The sequence below is a fragment of the Pteropus vampyrus genome, unplaced genomic scaffold, assembly GCF_000151845.1.
Source record: "Pteropus vampyrus isolate Shadow unplaced genomic scaffold, Pvam_2.0 Scaffold2, whole genome shotgun sequence".
NCBI classification, from domain to species: domain Eukaryota; kingdom Metazoa; phylum Chordata; class Mammalia; order Chiroptera; family Pteropodidae; genus Pteropus; species Pteropus vampyrus.
In genome coordinates this window covers 14,541,256-14,555,157 of record NW_011888783.1, presented here as the reverse complement: position 1 = coordinate 14,555,157, position 13,902 = coordinate 14,541,256, and the positions used below count along the sequence as shown (strand labels likewise).

Genomic DNA, 13,902 nt, shown 5'->3' with positions numbered 1-13,902 from the left:
GCCGGTGTGCGCCGCGCCCGGGCCGCCGCACGGTCCTGCGGGCGCCGCCTCCAACTTCTACAGCGCCGTGGGCCGAAACGGCATCCTGCCGCAGGGCTTCGACCAGTTCTATGAGGCCGCGCCCGGGCCCCCATTCGCCGGACCGCAGCCCCCTCCGCCGCCCGCGCCGCCGCAGCCCGAGGGCGCTGCCGACAAGGGCGATTCCAAAACGGTGACCGGTGTCGGCGGGGGCAGTCCCTGCACCAAGGCGACCCCCGGCCCGGAGCCGAAGGGGGCGGCAGAAGGCAGCGGGGGCGACGGCGAGGGTCCCCCAGGGGAGGCGGGGGCTGAGAAGAGCGGCGGCACAGGTAGGCACCGAGTGCGGGGTGGGCGGCTGGGCCTGGGGGCCGCGAGCGCGGGGGGGCGGCGGGGGCCTCCCTCTGCTTGCGCCGTTTTATGTGCTACTTTATAAGCGTTCGAAGGGGTTTATACATCCTATAAGATTTCCCGGGCCGTTGTAAAGCGTGTTTACGATAGGAAACCAATTTAGGTGGGCTTAAGGTAGACTTCGAAGAGGACATTAATCGCTGCACAGAGCTATTTCCCAGTTTGGGATGTGTGTACTAGAGACCATGAGGGATAGAGGAGAGATTTCAAGCCAATTTGTGAGTATGGACACTCGAGCATCCTGTTTATAAGGGGCGTGGGGTAAGGTGGGGAGAGTTTGATCCTTGAACTGGACTTTATCCAAGCCTCTGGCTGATGCGCGCTGCCGGATAGAGTCGAGTAGATGCCCGGGTGCGCTCATGTTTCTCTCCCTTCGGGTTCCAGCTCAGAGCCTGCCTCGCGTTCTGCTTCCCTACGTCGGTGCCAGGCTGGGTGTATGTGTGTGTCCGGGTGTGAACACACGTCCACGCCCGCACTCTCTCCTGTGCCCGCCCATATATCATCCCCTGCGACGCAGGCAGGGCCTTTCAGCAGAGGCAGGGGACGTCCCCAAGGGCCGAGGCCTGGCCCTCGCACGGGCCTGGGCGGGAGGGTGGGCGGGGGTTGGCAGGCAGCGGCTTCTCTCACCCCTGGGTCTGTTTGCCTTGCAGTGGCCCCTCAGCGGTCCCGGAAAAAGCGCTGTCCCTACACCAAGTACCAGATCCGCGAACTGGAACGCGAATTTTTCTTTAACGTGTACATAAACAAAGAGAAAAGACTCCAACTCTCTCGGATGCTCAACCTCACTGACCGGCAAGTCAAAATCTGGTTCCAGAATCGCAGGATGAAGGAAAAGAAACTGAACAGAGACCGTCTGCAATATTTCACTGGAAATCCTTTATTTTGAGAGCTCCAGGAAGCATCCCTCTCCCCCGAGCCCCACTCACTCATACTCCTTCCCACCAGCCTGCCTTCCGCAGGCCCAATGTCCTTGGGTTTAATGACGCCTCTTCTCTGTGGAACTCCACCATTCCTTCCCACGGTCAACTCGGGACCTCCCAGCGACCACTGCAGCCTGCGGACGAGGCCGAGGACTTGGCCGAACGGATCCTAATAAGGGGAAAATGGTAAATGCAAAACGTCCCTTTACAATTTTACCGCCAGTGTGCTGTTGTTCTCCCTCCCTCTCTCCAGGTCCCCTGGGGACGCTGTGGGATCTGTAGAGAGTTAGGCCTGGGCTGCAAGGTACTTGTTTTTGTTCTGAGTGTAAGGGACCCTGTCCTTCCCCCTTGGTGAACGCAGATTATTTAAACTCTGGGAAATGTACTTTTGGTCTGTCGTATCAAGGCATGAGTCCCTGTCTTTTGTGTGAATAAATGGTTTCTAGTAAAATGGAGGTTACAGCTTCAATACACTGTATGAATTTTCCTCTTTGAAAAGTTTAGTGTCTGATTAGGATATTTTAGCGTCCCAAATCTTTTCCCCTGTGCAACTGAAAATCAAGTGAAATACTTTTTAATTTTGCTACAGCAAGAGCTGTTCCCTCCCACTCCTTCTAGGCTACATTGGTTTTTAAAATCATTTTAGGGGTGAATTTCTGAATTGAAGATGTGATCCTGGTGCTGTCTTCTCCAGATCATGAAGCTGGGGCAGCAGGAACCTAACAGGCAACACTTGCCTTCCCCCGCCCCCAGTCTAGTGAACTTAGAATTTCTGAAAAAATAAAAATCATTTTATTAAACTGGTTAGAAAATCCAAATGCATTCTAAACAAGGTATCAAGAATCCAATGTATTTTAAAAGAAGAAACCAAAATTAGAACCCTTCATTAAAAAAAAAAAAAGTTTACTAAAAGGAAGTTACCAGTGGTTTGAGAGGGCTTGGAGTGCTTGCTGGTGTCACAGCAGGTTTGGAGCAGAAAAGATAAACCCCCTTCCAGGAATAGGGTCCAGAGCTTCAACACATTTATCCCCTCAAGTTAAAGAATGTGGTGGGGGCTGCACTGCACTTTATGTTGCAGGGCCAGGCTAGGCTGTTTACAAAACCTTGAACTGTCTAGACAACACCATAAAAGCCAAAGTTCTAAACAGCTTAATTGGGTTATATTATACACCTTCTGGTGGGCCCAAAAGAGATTTCCGCAATGTGCAATAAACTGGAGGAGTGAGAAAAGCTTCTCTTTCTCTGGAAAGAGTAAAATGAATCTTATGACTCTTAACCTCTCATAAGCCCAAAGTATAAATAAATAAATAAATTCGTAAGATAGCACCCCATGCCTTTTCCAAAGAGGCATGCATTTCCAAATGCAAAAATTTTTTTAATTGCCAAAGCTTTCGGAGGGAAGGAAAACCATAAGTGCATAAGTGTATGCCTTTGAACTTCCAAAATGTCAAGGTCATAACCTTTAACCTTTCTGAATAATTGGGCACCTTAAGGTTCTGTGATATTCATCCACCACCCACTCTCGCACACACATGCTCACACACATCCAGATCCCCACACACATTTATGACCACACAGAATCATATGGGGGCTCACCATAAATCTAAGCAAATTCCTAATTTCAGGATCAATAACCTTAATTTCCCTTCAAACATTTTTGTAATTCAATAGCAATTGACTTTAAAATATTGGTTAGGTTAAAGTGTCTAACAGAATGCTTTTAATACAGTTTGGAAATACTGGGATGCTTTTGGGGAGGTCAGAGATAGCAATCCCCTTTGCTCTAATGAAGAACCTCCGTTTTAAAAGCAGACATTTGAAAAAAGAAGTTCTATTTAGACTTACACCTTCATTATATTTAAAATTTTTTCATCCTGTCAAAAACATTATTGCACTTTCTATGATATGGAACAAAAGAAAATATATTTGTATTGTTTTCAAAAGCGTCCAACAATCTGGTGAAAGATGCAATAGAAACAAAACCTACAATTGAATAATTTCGTTCGGAAGGGGATTCCTTTGTTTGCATTTCTGGGCGTCCGTTAAAATGTCACTGCCCTAGTCTAGTAGTATGGTCGTTCCAGGAGCTTAAAACTGGTTTCTTTCTTTCTCTCTCTCTCTCTCTCTCTCTCTCTCTCTCTCTCTCTCTCTCTCTCTGTCTCTCTCTCTCTCTGTCTCTCTCTCTCTCTCTCTTTTATTATTATTATTTTATTTTTTTGTAACTGCGGCTAAATATAGCAAGCTTTTATGTCCACCACCTTAGACAAGAGATACCATTTCCCGTTTGTATGGCCTTGGAGAGCCACACGGGGGCGTGCTCACGTTCCAGAAGCCGCGTTTGGCGCAGAGGCCCCTGTACAATATCTTTCGATTACTGGATTCTAACAGGCTATCTCAGCCTTTTAGAAACAGGCGGCTGCTAAGGTGTATGTTTGCTGTTTGTTTGGTCTAAGCAACCCTGAGGTGTGGGAAGTTATATAAAGACAGAGAAAAAGGAACTACCCAGATTTCTGGAAAAAACCATCTTCTAATCGTTGTCTCCTTAAAGATAAAACTGTTGCAAAGAATACCTTGTTATAACCTGGTGGTGTCGAGGAGAGATTTTTAAAAGACAAATGTGTGCATTTCGAAATAGGTCATGCCACCGCGAGGTAATTAAATTATTAGGGGAAAATCAATATTCTTGTTGGTTTGAGCGCAGAGAGCGATTTGAGGATAGAACAACCCCTTCCAAAAACTGCGTCGGCCTTGAGCGCTCTCCTTGAGCGCTCTCCGAACTCCTGGGATGATTAAAAGGCTTTGTTTAAGACAAATCAGGGTGCCGGCAACTTAGCTGAGTGTGGTCCCAGGCGGGGGTGGGAGGGGGGTGGGGGGGCGGGGAGGCGCGTCGGAACTGAGGGGGTCGTTCTCGGAGAGGAAGTCTCCCCTCCCCCCAGGTCGTGCCTGGCGCCAGGGGCTACCGGTAGCAACCGGGAGGAGCAGGCAAGACTATGAGTTGGGGCGCCCAGGCCAGGCTGAGCCGATGCGGCCGCGGGCAGAGGCAAACTGTCCCAGGAAACATTTATACTCTAAAGCGTCGTGGAATGGGGAATACATTTGAAGCAAATGGGCTTTGCATTTGACAGACTCCTGGCCACCCTTCCAAGCCGCCTGCTGGCATTGAGCAAGGAGTTTGATTTTGGGACCAGCTCTTGGATGCAGTTTTCTTGCCGTGTGCAGTTCTAGCTCCCCTCCCTGACCCTTTTGCAAAGTCCCTGACATTGAAGAGGGCCTGTGTCACCATCCGCTGTCCAAAAAGGAGGTTCCAAAAGGAAGGGCTCCGGGGAAGTGGGCTTCTAAGGATGGGTGGCTGTCCCTTCTTGTCCGAAGTTCATTGTGAAGCTCACACAACCCCCGGAATTAGTGCCGGCCTGGTCGATTCCACTATCTCTGACTCCTTCCCGGCCTTGGACCAAAAGGCCCCGCCCGAGTCCACCCCTGGGAGCTGGCATCAGCTGCAGGGGTGGCTCAGGCGCCATGAGCACCCCTGCGAGGTGCCACCCAGAGGCGTGGGTGTTCCTTGTGGGCAACCCCGGCTCCAGCCTGTTAGACTATGGGTCCAGCCTAGCTATTGTGAAGCGACATTTCCTGGGACCTAACCCAGACCTCAGTCCACCTGGGGTGAGAACCCCTTTCTCCAAATGTCGTTGCGTCCCTTCTTAGGTGGCTCGAGCGGAGGCACATGTGGTCTTGGGGGCGGGGTGGGTATGGAGTGCGGGGCTCTTGGCCTTGGCTGGCAGCCTTCTGCAGACTATGAGTGCTCAGTGGTCTGCAGTTTCTTTCCTCCTGGCAGCACCCAAGATGGGCCTAAAAAAGACCAGGGGATTGGACCAGGACTTCTGGGAGGATCATTCAGGGCTATAGGACTCTTAGAGGGTAGACACATATCTTGAGTTTCCAAGGTTTCAGATCTTGAAGTGGAGGGAAAATACTCGAAGTAGGAGTCTTTTGTTTCTGCAACGGAAAGAGGTTCCCTGGCCGCTGGCTCTTTTGCACATCTTCATAGACACCCTCGTCACGTTGGTGGTGGCTTCCCTAGCCTCCTTATTTGCTCCCTTGATTTCTTTTCACATTGGCTGAGAGATGCAGAGGGTAACCCAGAGGGGCGCCTTGGGGAAGCAGCTTTAAAAATTTGTCTCCATCCACTCTGGCCCCAAAGAGTGCCATAGCTCTGAGGCCACTCAGGGACAAATTCAGGGTGAACCTAGGAGCCCCCAAGTTCACTCAGGCCCGGCTGCTGCTCTTCTTGGTGACAGGAGAGCGCAGATGCAAGCCATTTCTTGATTACAAATGTTAATTTCTTGCTAAAGCAACCCTTTAATTTTTCTCTGGAAAGAGCTGTGCCAGGGAGAAGTATGTCTTGGTACAAACAGGGATATTCATCTCCTTTATGGTGCAATATTGATTTATTATTAATGATAACTGTTCCCACTGATCTAAAGATGATCGAGAACAGTGGCTATGCAGCTACAGTTAATACTCATAAGCAAAATAAAGGCTGTCCTTGAAAGCCACTGCCTTTTCATTCCATTTGCTTCATCTTAGCCTTAGGGTCTTAGGCAAACTTTCCATCCTCCCCTGCCATGATTGTTCTCTTGTATTAAAATTATTTTGTTTGATTTCTATGATAAAATCTTTCCGAAATATTGGCAGTCTCTGGCCTCAAGGAGCTGATCTGAAGGCAGAAATTTGAAAAAGAATAAAATATAACTTTGTGATAATAGATTCAAAATTATATCTGGAACACATTTTTTTTTTCTGAGTGAAGATCTATTTAAAACCAAATCCAATGTGGGAGTGACTTTGAGCTCGAAGCCATCAGGAGTTGGAACAGAAAAGCCCACAGTTCAGAAGGCAGATCCTGCCTGTCCTGGCTCACCGCAGACCTACCCGCTTTGCGAGGAATTGCTGTTTTTTAGCCTGGATGTTTTTTTCATGTATAAATAAAGATTATGAAAGGGCATTTGATGGGCATAAAATTCCTGATTAGATTGAACAGTCTTTCCTTTCACAAAGGATAGGGAGAATTGGAATACGGAGTTCCTTGTAGCTCCCCGGCCGAGATGCAAAGGGACAGTGCTGGAGCGCCAGGCTGGCGTCAGGGCGTCTGCCGAGAGCGCGTGTAGCGGGCACTTTGTCCAGCACTGGGCACGCTAATCTGTGGCTGGGATAATGATCTCCGCCTCGTGAGAAAGCAATTTTCGGGGATGCTGGTCAGTGGCTGTTGGCTTTAAACAGGACCTTAGCAGACTAGAGTCAAAAGTTGGGGGGTTTTTTCCCTCCGCCTTCCTCACCAGCATCACCACCACCCCCAAGCTTAAAAACAGATACTCCTTTTGAGAGGTAATATAATGTTTAAACCTCTGGCTTCGCCGGCCGGCATCCCATAGCCGGAGCAGTTAGAGGCACCCGGCTTTTAACCTGACAATGATGTTGTATTTGAACAGCTGCGTAAAGGTTTAAAAGGTCTGTCTCATTGCCACCGCGGAGTTTTTTAAAAGGGGTTATTGTTTGGGCGAGGGCACTTTGAGGCGACAGGCGAAGTCGTCCCAAGGCCGAAAATAATGTCCACCCCCTGTTTCCACTGGGCCAGGGGAGATTCTTTTTGGGAATGGGAGACAAAGGGTTTGTTGGAAAAGGTTTTTGTGAAGGAATAAGTCCTACGGAATGCTGAGATGCTTTAATAAGCATCAGGCTCCAGAGAAATGTTCTGCTGAGGTGGAAACCCAATTTGCCCACAAGTTCAGTCTCTGGGCCTGAACCCAAGGCCAGCCCATGGCAGGGCAATGTGGGGAGAAGAAAGCACGGATTCCTTCCTGGACAGAGAACTGGTTCATCATCAGAGTTTGCAGGGCCCTTTTCCTCTCTCGGATGCAGGGAAGGGGATCCGGAAGTTGGAGGAAGGCTCCAGCGCCCTGGCCTGGCCCCTCAACGAGGGCAAGCCTTTGGAAATCAAGGTTAAAGCTCCCCGCTGCTGCCCCGAGGCCGGAGCTTCCAAAGGGCTGGTTGCCCTCCTGCAACTGGAGAATGAGGGAGGAAGTTGTTGGAGAAGTTTCTCGTAAAACTCCGAGTTTCCATGGTGGTGATGGTGGTGGTTCTTTAATGAGCTCCACCACAATCCCAAAGCAAATCCTCTTTATAGAACTTTCCCTCACCAAAGGAAATAGAGGACTAAGGTTCTTTCCTCACCTCCTTATTTTCTCTCTCCCCTTACCCAAGCAAATCCATGTCAAATAATTTTAGGAAATGTCCAAAACTATAAAACTCAACTTCTGACAAAGTATAGCTTTTAATATTTGACGATTTGTGTTAAAACAAAAATTGACCTTCTTGGTTAGTAGCGAAGGGGAAAAATCAATAGTATAATTTTCAATAATTCATAAAGCAAACGCCATTATGCTAAATCTTAACTATTAATCTTATCCTTTACAAAGTCTCGATTGATTTGTTAATAAAATATCTTCCCGTGTGTGGCAACAGCGGGTATAACTCTTTAAAAACCCTCAGAAGCAAGAAAATTACCAAGTAGCCCAAGAATGTAGATGAGAATTTTATTGATCGCCCTGATTCTTCTTAATATGTATTAATAAATTCCACAACCTTTTGTACCTTGCACTTGTCAGAAACGAATGCTTTTACAAAATCCATAAAAGGAAAACATATTTTTCTTTGCAGAAGAACAAAATGACACTCTGCATCTCTCTCCCCTGCTTGGCCCAGTCAGTTTTCTAAAACTTCTAGAGTCTGAGGACGAGAGTTTTCCTCCTTCTTTGAAAAAAAATATATTTTTTCTCTCTTCCTTCCTCTTTGCCCTCTATTATCAGGGCGCGTGGGGAGGGAAACCTCAGTTAGTTCTTCCGCTGGGAACAGAAGGGACGCTTTCGCGGAGAGCAAACTGCTCGGCGAGTGATTGTCTCCGGTCTGAAAGCTCCCAGCGCCCGGCCCACAGAGGTTGGGGTGTGGTAACTCGGAGAGCCCAAGGCTCGGGTATCCCACTGGGGCACAGAGGGGCCTGGAGCCCGGGCGGGCAGGCCGAAGTGAAGGACAGCGCCGGGGCCGAGTCGGTCCTCGGGGCTCCGGGGCTGGCTAGCTACGTGGCCTCCCTGCCCTCGCGGCCCTTCTTGCCTACGCTCGCAAGGATACCTTGGCCACGTCTTTGCGCGAGAGATCTTTCCCGGGTACCCCTGGAGTGGGCGTCTCAGAGCCCGGGGAACCGACTCACCTTCCCAGGCTGCTGAGGACAAAATTAACCAGCTTGGGCACCCACCCCCGCCCGGGCCCTGATCCTCTCGGGCGCGTTCTCAGAACCTGGGTGTGTGCGTGGGGAAATGCTTCTGTGTGCTGGCGCCAGCGCACTTCGGCTTCCCTCCCTGCGCGTGTCCTTCCGGAAACCCCTCCGGCCTAGACTTTCCTTTTGCCGGCGGGGCCCAGAAGCCCGAGTGGGGGACGCAAATGGGGCGGGCGGGCCGAGCGAGTCCGGGGAAAGCTGGCGGGTGGCGGAGAGTGCTGGGAGGGTTGTCTCCAGCGCGCACTATCTCGGGCGCGTAGTAGATGTCGCTGTTGTCCGTACTTACGCGGCTAGCCGGCCGGGCTCTGGAGCACGTGACCTGCGAGGAGGCTGCGGCTCAAGGCCATTTTCAAATCTCATTGGCTTGGTTGTCATGTGGTCGGCAGAGGCATCCACAATTACACGGGGAATGTTTTCCTAGAGATGTCAGCCTACAAAGGACACAATCTCTCTTCTTCAAATTCCTCCCCAAAATGTCCTTTCCCAACAGCTCTCCTGCTGCTAATACTTTTTTAGTAGATTCCTTGATCAGTGCCTGCAGGAGTGACAGTTTTTATTCGAGCAGCGCCAGCATGTACATGCCACCACCTAGCGCAGACATGGGGACCTATGGAATGCAAACCTGTGGACTGCTCCCGTCTCTGGCCAAAAGAGAAGTGAACCACCAAAATATGGGTATGAATGTGCATCCTTATATACCTCAAGTAGACAGTTGGACAGACCCGAACAGATCTTGTCGAATAGAGCAACCTGTTACACAGCAAGTCCCCACTTGCTCCTTCACCACCAACATTAAGGAAGAATCCAATTGCTGCATGTATTCTGATAAGCGCAACAAACTCATTTCTGCCGAGGTCCCTTCGTACCAAAGGCTGGTCCCCGAGTCCTGTCCTGTTGAGAACCCCGAGGTTCCTGTCCCTGGATATTTTAGACTGAGTCAGACCTACGCCACCGGGAAAACCCAAGAGTACAATAACAGCCCCGAAGGCAGCTCCACAGTCATGCTCCAGCTCAACCCTCGCGGCGCGGCCAAGCCGCAGCTTTCGACTGCCCAGCTGCAGATGGAAAAGAAGATGAACGAGCCTGCGAGCATCCAGGAGCCCACCAAAGTCTCCCAGGTGGAGAGCCCCGAGGCTAAGGGCGGCCTTCCGGAAGAGAGGAGCTGCCTGGCTGAGGTCTCTGTGTCCAGTCCCGAAGTACAGGAGAAGGAAAGCAAAGGTCGGTATGAACAGAGTTGCTACCCCTGCGGGGCGCGCAGCCCGGGAGCCCGGCAGAGAGGGAGCACCTGGGTGCCCAGCGTCGAGCCCCAGCAGCCCAGGCAGGGCCGACTGGCTGGTGCAGCTCCTCTCAGCTTTTAGAGGGGGCAATCTCAGTCCCGAGATGGTCCCCGCTTCTTCCCTGTTGCCCTGGCCCTCCTGGTTGGTGCTGGCCCCACGCCGATGGCGCCGTGGCAGAGAAAGGGCTTGCCGGGTTTATTTTTCCTGAGCTAGATCTGAAATGCAACAAAAGAGTACAAATGAGACCTGCGGCTGGTAAACACGGCCCCAGAACCTCCTTTCTCCTGCTCAGGTTTGCAGTCCCAGCCTTGCCTTTCACCCAGTGATGATTTCAAAGCGGTCCAAGGCACTGTGTTCGTGTTCAAGTGTGTGCGCCCCGCATCCTGCGAGCTTGGGGGCGGCAAAAGGAAGGAGATGGCTTGGCTGTTTGGCGCTTGGGTGGGGGGAACAGGGCTCCCTGCTTCTGCGGGGCTAGGTAACCTTGGCTTTGTCTGGGGAAAGTCCCACAAGCTTCGCAATCCATTTGCAAAGTGGGCAAAGGCGAAATCGGGGAGAATGGAATTCGCATGGCCCATCCAGCAGAGCCAGCCTTAGGGCTGGGCTAGGGCAAAGAGCCAGGGGCTCTGGGTTTTTGAGAAGGAACCCTGCCCCCGTGCTCTCCCCCAGTGCCCAGAGGTGGGGCACATTAAGAAGCTGCATTTCTGGGGGAATGCCTTTGTGTGAGGGCAAGACATGAAAATTCAGGAAATTCTGGGGAATACAACAATGCCAAGGAGGGCTGGGAAGGTGTATTCAGTTCCTTGGTTATGTTTTGAAAGAGAATGAGCACCTATCAACCTGGCTGTGGGGCTCCTCACCTGCCTAGGAGAAGTGGGGAAGAAGTGGCAGACTTGGGGATCTAAGGGAGCAGTGGGGTTGGTAGGCTTGTCCTGGCTATGGCTTACTTCTTCCACTCCAGCCTTGTGATAAGCTGACCGTTTAGAATATTACTGGGAAGATCCTGAAGTTTACCATTGTACTAATGTTTTGTGCAGGTCAGAAAGTTGAGAGAGAACCCTGACACAGAGGGCGAGAGTACCCGCCCATCGTGTCATTTGGGGCATTTAAACTAATCTGGCAACAATTACAAATCCCTTCCAGGCCCACCTCATGTAAGTAATGTTTAATACCAGTATTTCCCAAAGCGGCCTGGCTGCCAGCGGGGTCATGGCCAAGGGTACATTTGAACAGATGGAGAAAAAAAATCTTGATATTTTTTCTTCTTCTCCCTTTAATTTTGTTAGAGGAAATCAAGTCTGATACTCCAACCAGCAATTGGCTCACTGCAAAGAGTGGCAGAAAGAAGAGGTGCCCTTACACTAAGCACCAAACGCTGGAATTAGAAAAAGAGTTCTTATTCAATATGTACCTCACCCGCGAGCGCCGCCTAGAGATCAGTAAGAGTGTTAACCTCACCGACAGGCAGGTCAAGATTTGGTTTCAAAACCGCAGAATGAAACTCAAGAAGATGAGCCGAGAGAACCGGATCCGAGAACTGACCGCCAACCTCACCTTTTCTTAGGTCCGAGGCCCGTGGGAGGCCAGGATTGGAGAGGGGGCACCGAGTTCCAGGGCCCAGTACTGGAGGACTGGAAAGGCGGAAACAAAACCTTTATTGCTCTTTGTTTTTTGTTTTGTTTTTCTGCTAGAATGTGACTTTGGGGTCATTCTGTTCGTGCTGCAAGTGATCTGTAATCCCTATGAGTATATATACATATATATATTAAAAAACTAGCACGTATAATTTATTATTTTTTTTCATCATAATGCAGGGTAACTATTACTGCACATTTTCATTTGGGTCTTAACTTATTGGAACTGTAGAGCATCAATCCATTCATCCATCCAGCAATGTGACTTTTTCATGTTTTTCCTGACACAAAAGGTCTGTGCGTGTGGTTAGTCCATGAGCTCATGGCATTTTGAATACATCAGTACTTAAAAGTTCTGAAATTACATATATATTTAAAAAAGATTAAGAAAACTCACAAACTTTGGGGGGAGGGGGACCAAAAAGCACATTATAATGTATCTTTTCACAAATGAATTTAGTATTTGTCCTTGGTGAGATGGAATATTGACGACTTATGCCTTGTAGCCTTTCCCTTGTGGTGCATCTGTGGTTTGGTAGAGTACAACAGCAACCTGTCCTTTCTGTGCATGTTCTGGTCGCATGTATAATGCAATAAATTCTGGAAATGAGTCTGCTCCCTCTGCTTTCTGAAATCGAAATATGTTATGGTGGAAACGAAAGCCTTTGGTGAGATTATCTTCCTGTTAAACTGCTTGTTTGGGGCAGTTGATGGGAGGAATAGAGAGCAGGGGAAGGGATGTGGAGAGACAAGCTGGAGGAAGCCTAAGGTCCTGAAATTTGGCAGTGGTATGAGGAGTGATAAGCTAGTCTATGTGTGTTGTTTCCATAGTTGGAAAGAAGGGGAGTCCTCTCTCTCTCACCCCCCAGTGATTGAATTGAATTCTCAGTAGTTTGAGTTTCCTTCTAGCTCGAGCCTGGTAAGTAAGTAAGCCTGTGCCCAAGATCTTTTTTCCTCAAAGCTCCACACTTGTGTGTCTTTCTCTCTTTGGTTTTGGTAGTGTTCTTTTTAATGCTTTCAGTGAGGTCTTGGCAATTTCTGGCTGGCGTGCCATCTTCAAGGGCTGGGTTGGAACCAGTCTTGCCCACCTGGAAGCCGCTGGGCCTCCATTGCAGGAGCAAGGACAAGCAGCAGCTTAGCATTGCATCAGATCCAAATTCTGCCCTTATTCTCTCATTCTCACCCTCATCCCAAGCTCAAGACAGCCAGGCCACAGCAAAGCAGAGGATGGGTGAATTTTCCCATCCCACTTTGCCCTAGTTTCCTTGTGAAAGGATTTTAATGCTCAAGCATTACCTTTTTGTCGCCCACATGATTTTTTTTTTTTAAAGGAAGGAAAGGTTTTCCCCAGTCAATCCTCCCTCTGTTTAATTACTAAATGCTGGTTAGAGCCACTGTATCTGGGAAGCAAGAAAATGTACAAAGGGTGACTAGAAGAGAATTTGCAAATGAACATGACTTTCTATGAAGTCCAGTGTTCCAGCCGTCACCATGGCTCGGAAAACTCCAGCTTTCACTAGTATATATACTACAGGATCCTCAGCCCAAGAGAGTCGAGACTTATCTAGTCCTACCAGGTAGAAGGGAGAAGAGGCCTTGGGGAGGATTACTGACTGAGAATTCGTTATCCCAGGTTTTAAGGAGTCTCCAACAGCTTCAAGCAGCATCACAAAACACGTTCTTGTTATTTTTTTTCCTAAATTCAATCTATTTAGGGGCTCTAAGCCTTAGAGCCCTCATCAAGGGAGCTTTTGGTAGACTCCATATTTACTCAGAGTTTTTAACTTCCTCTTCAAAACCAAGAACCTTCCCCAGTTCCGAGACAGAATCCTTTAGGGGAGCCATTTCCTAGGGGTGAGAGAGAGCCGGCTCCAAATGAATCCCAGGTTGGGAACACTGATATCCTTTTGCCCAGACCTCCATTGGTTGGGCAGGAGAGAGTGGGCAATTTTAACTTCTTCGTTCTCTCCCCCACTCCCCGCAATGTGGGGAACGCCATTAGCTGTAGAGAGCGGGCCAGGTCTCGGAGAAAAAAAACCCGCGCTACAAGCAAAGGCAGCTCCTCTGGAACAAAATCAGAAAGCCATTGGCAAAGGCAATCAATCAGACCATAAGTAGCCATTTCCCTCTTCCTTTAGGGCTCGAGGTGGGCTGGGAGCCCTCCAAGGGTGCGCTAAGCAACTTGTAGAGCGAGAAATATATCCGCCGCCGCCCGGCGCCCGGCCGCTTTTGTTTCGGCTCCCAGCCGGGCTTTCGAGGCTTTGTACCATGGATTTGGGAGTGACAATGGGCATCATTTCCCTCAGATTCAAGGCTGCCCA

At 49.5% G+C, this 13,902-nt stretch overlaps 2 protein-coding genes across 2 annotated transcripts in view; both read left to right on the top strand.

Moving 5' to 3' along the window:
* Nucleotides 1-3,289, top strand: part of HOXD11 (homeobox D11) — a 4,259-nt gene extending 970 nt beyond the window's left edge. The window contains exons 2-3 of the mRNA XM_011360012.2: nucleotides 3-347; nucleotides 1,077-3,289. Of these exons, the coding sequence (XP_011358314.1) occupies nucleotides 3-347; nucleotides 1,077-1,312 (581 nt within the window). The 3' untranslated portion in view covers nucleotides 1,313-3,289. The remainder of the gene's footprint in view (nucleotides 1-2; nucleotides 348-1,076) is intronic.
* Nucleotides 3,290-4,265: 976 nt separating this feature from the next.
* Nucleotides 4,266-12,192, top strand: HOXD10 (homeobox D10). Its single transcript, XM_011357150.2, has 2 exons — nucleotides 4,266-9,891; nucleotides 11,234-12,192. Exons 1-2 carry the CDS (start codon nucleotides 8,937-8,939, stop codon nucleotides 11,509-11,511), a joined length of 1,233 nt encoding a protein of 410 aa, XP_011355452.2. The 5' UTR covers nucleotides 4,266-8,936; the 3' UTR covers nucleotides 11,512-12,192.
* The last annotated feature ends 1,710 nt before the right edge of the window (nucleotides 12,193-13,902 follow it).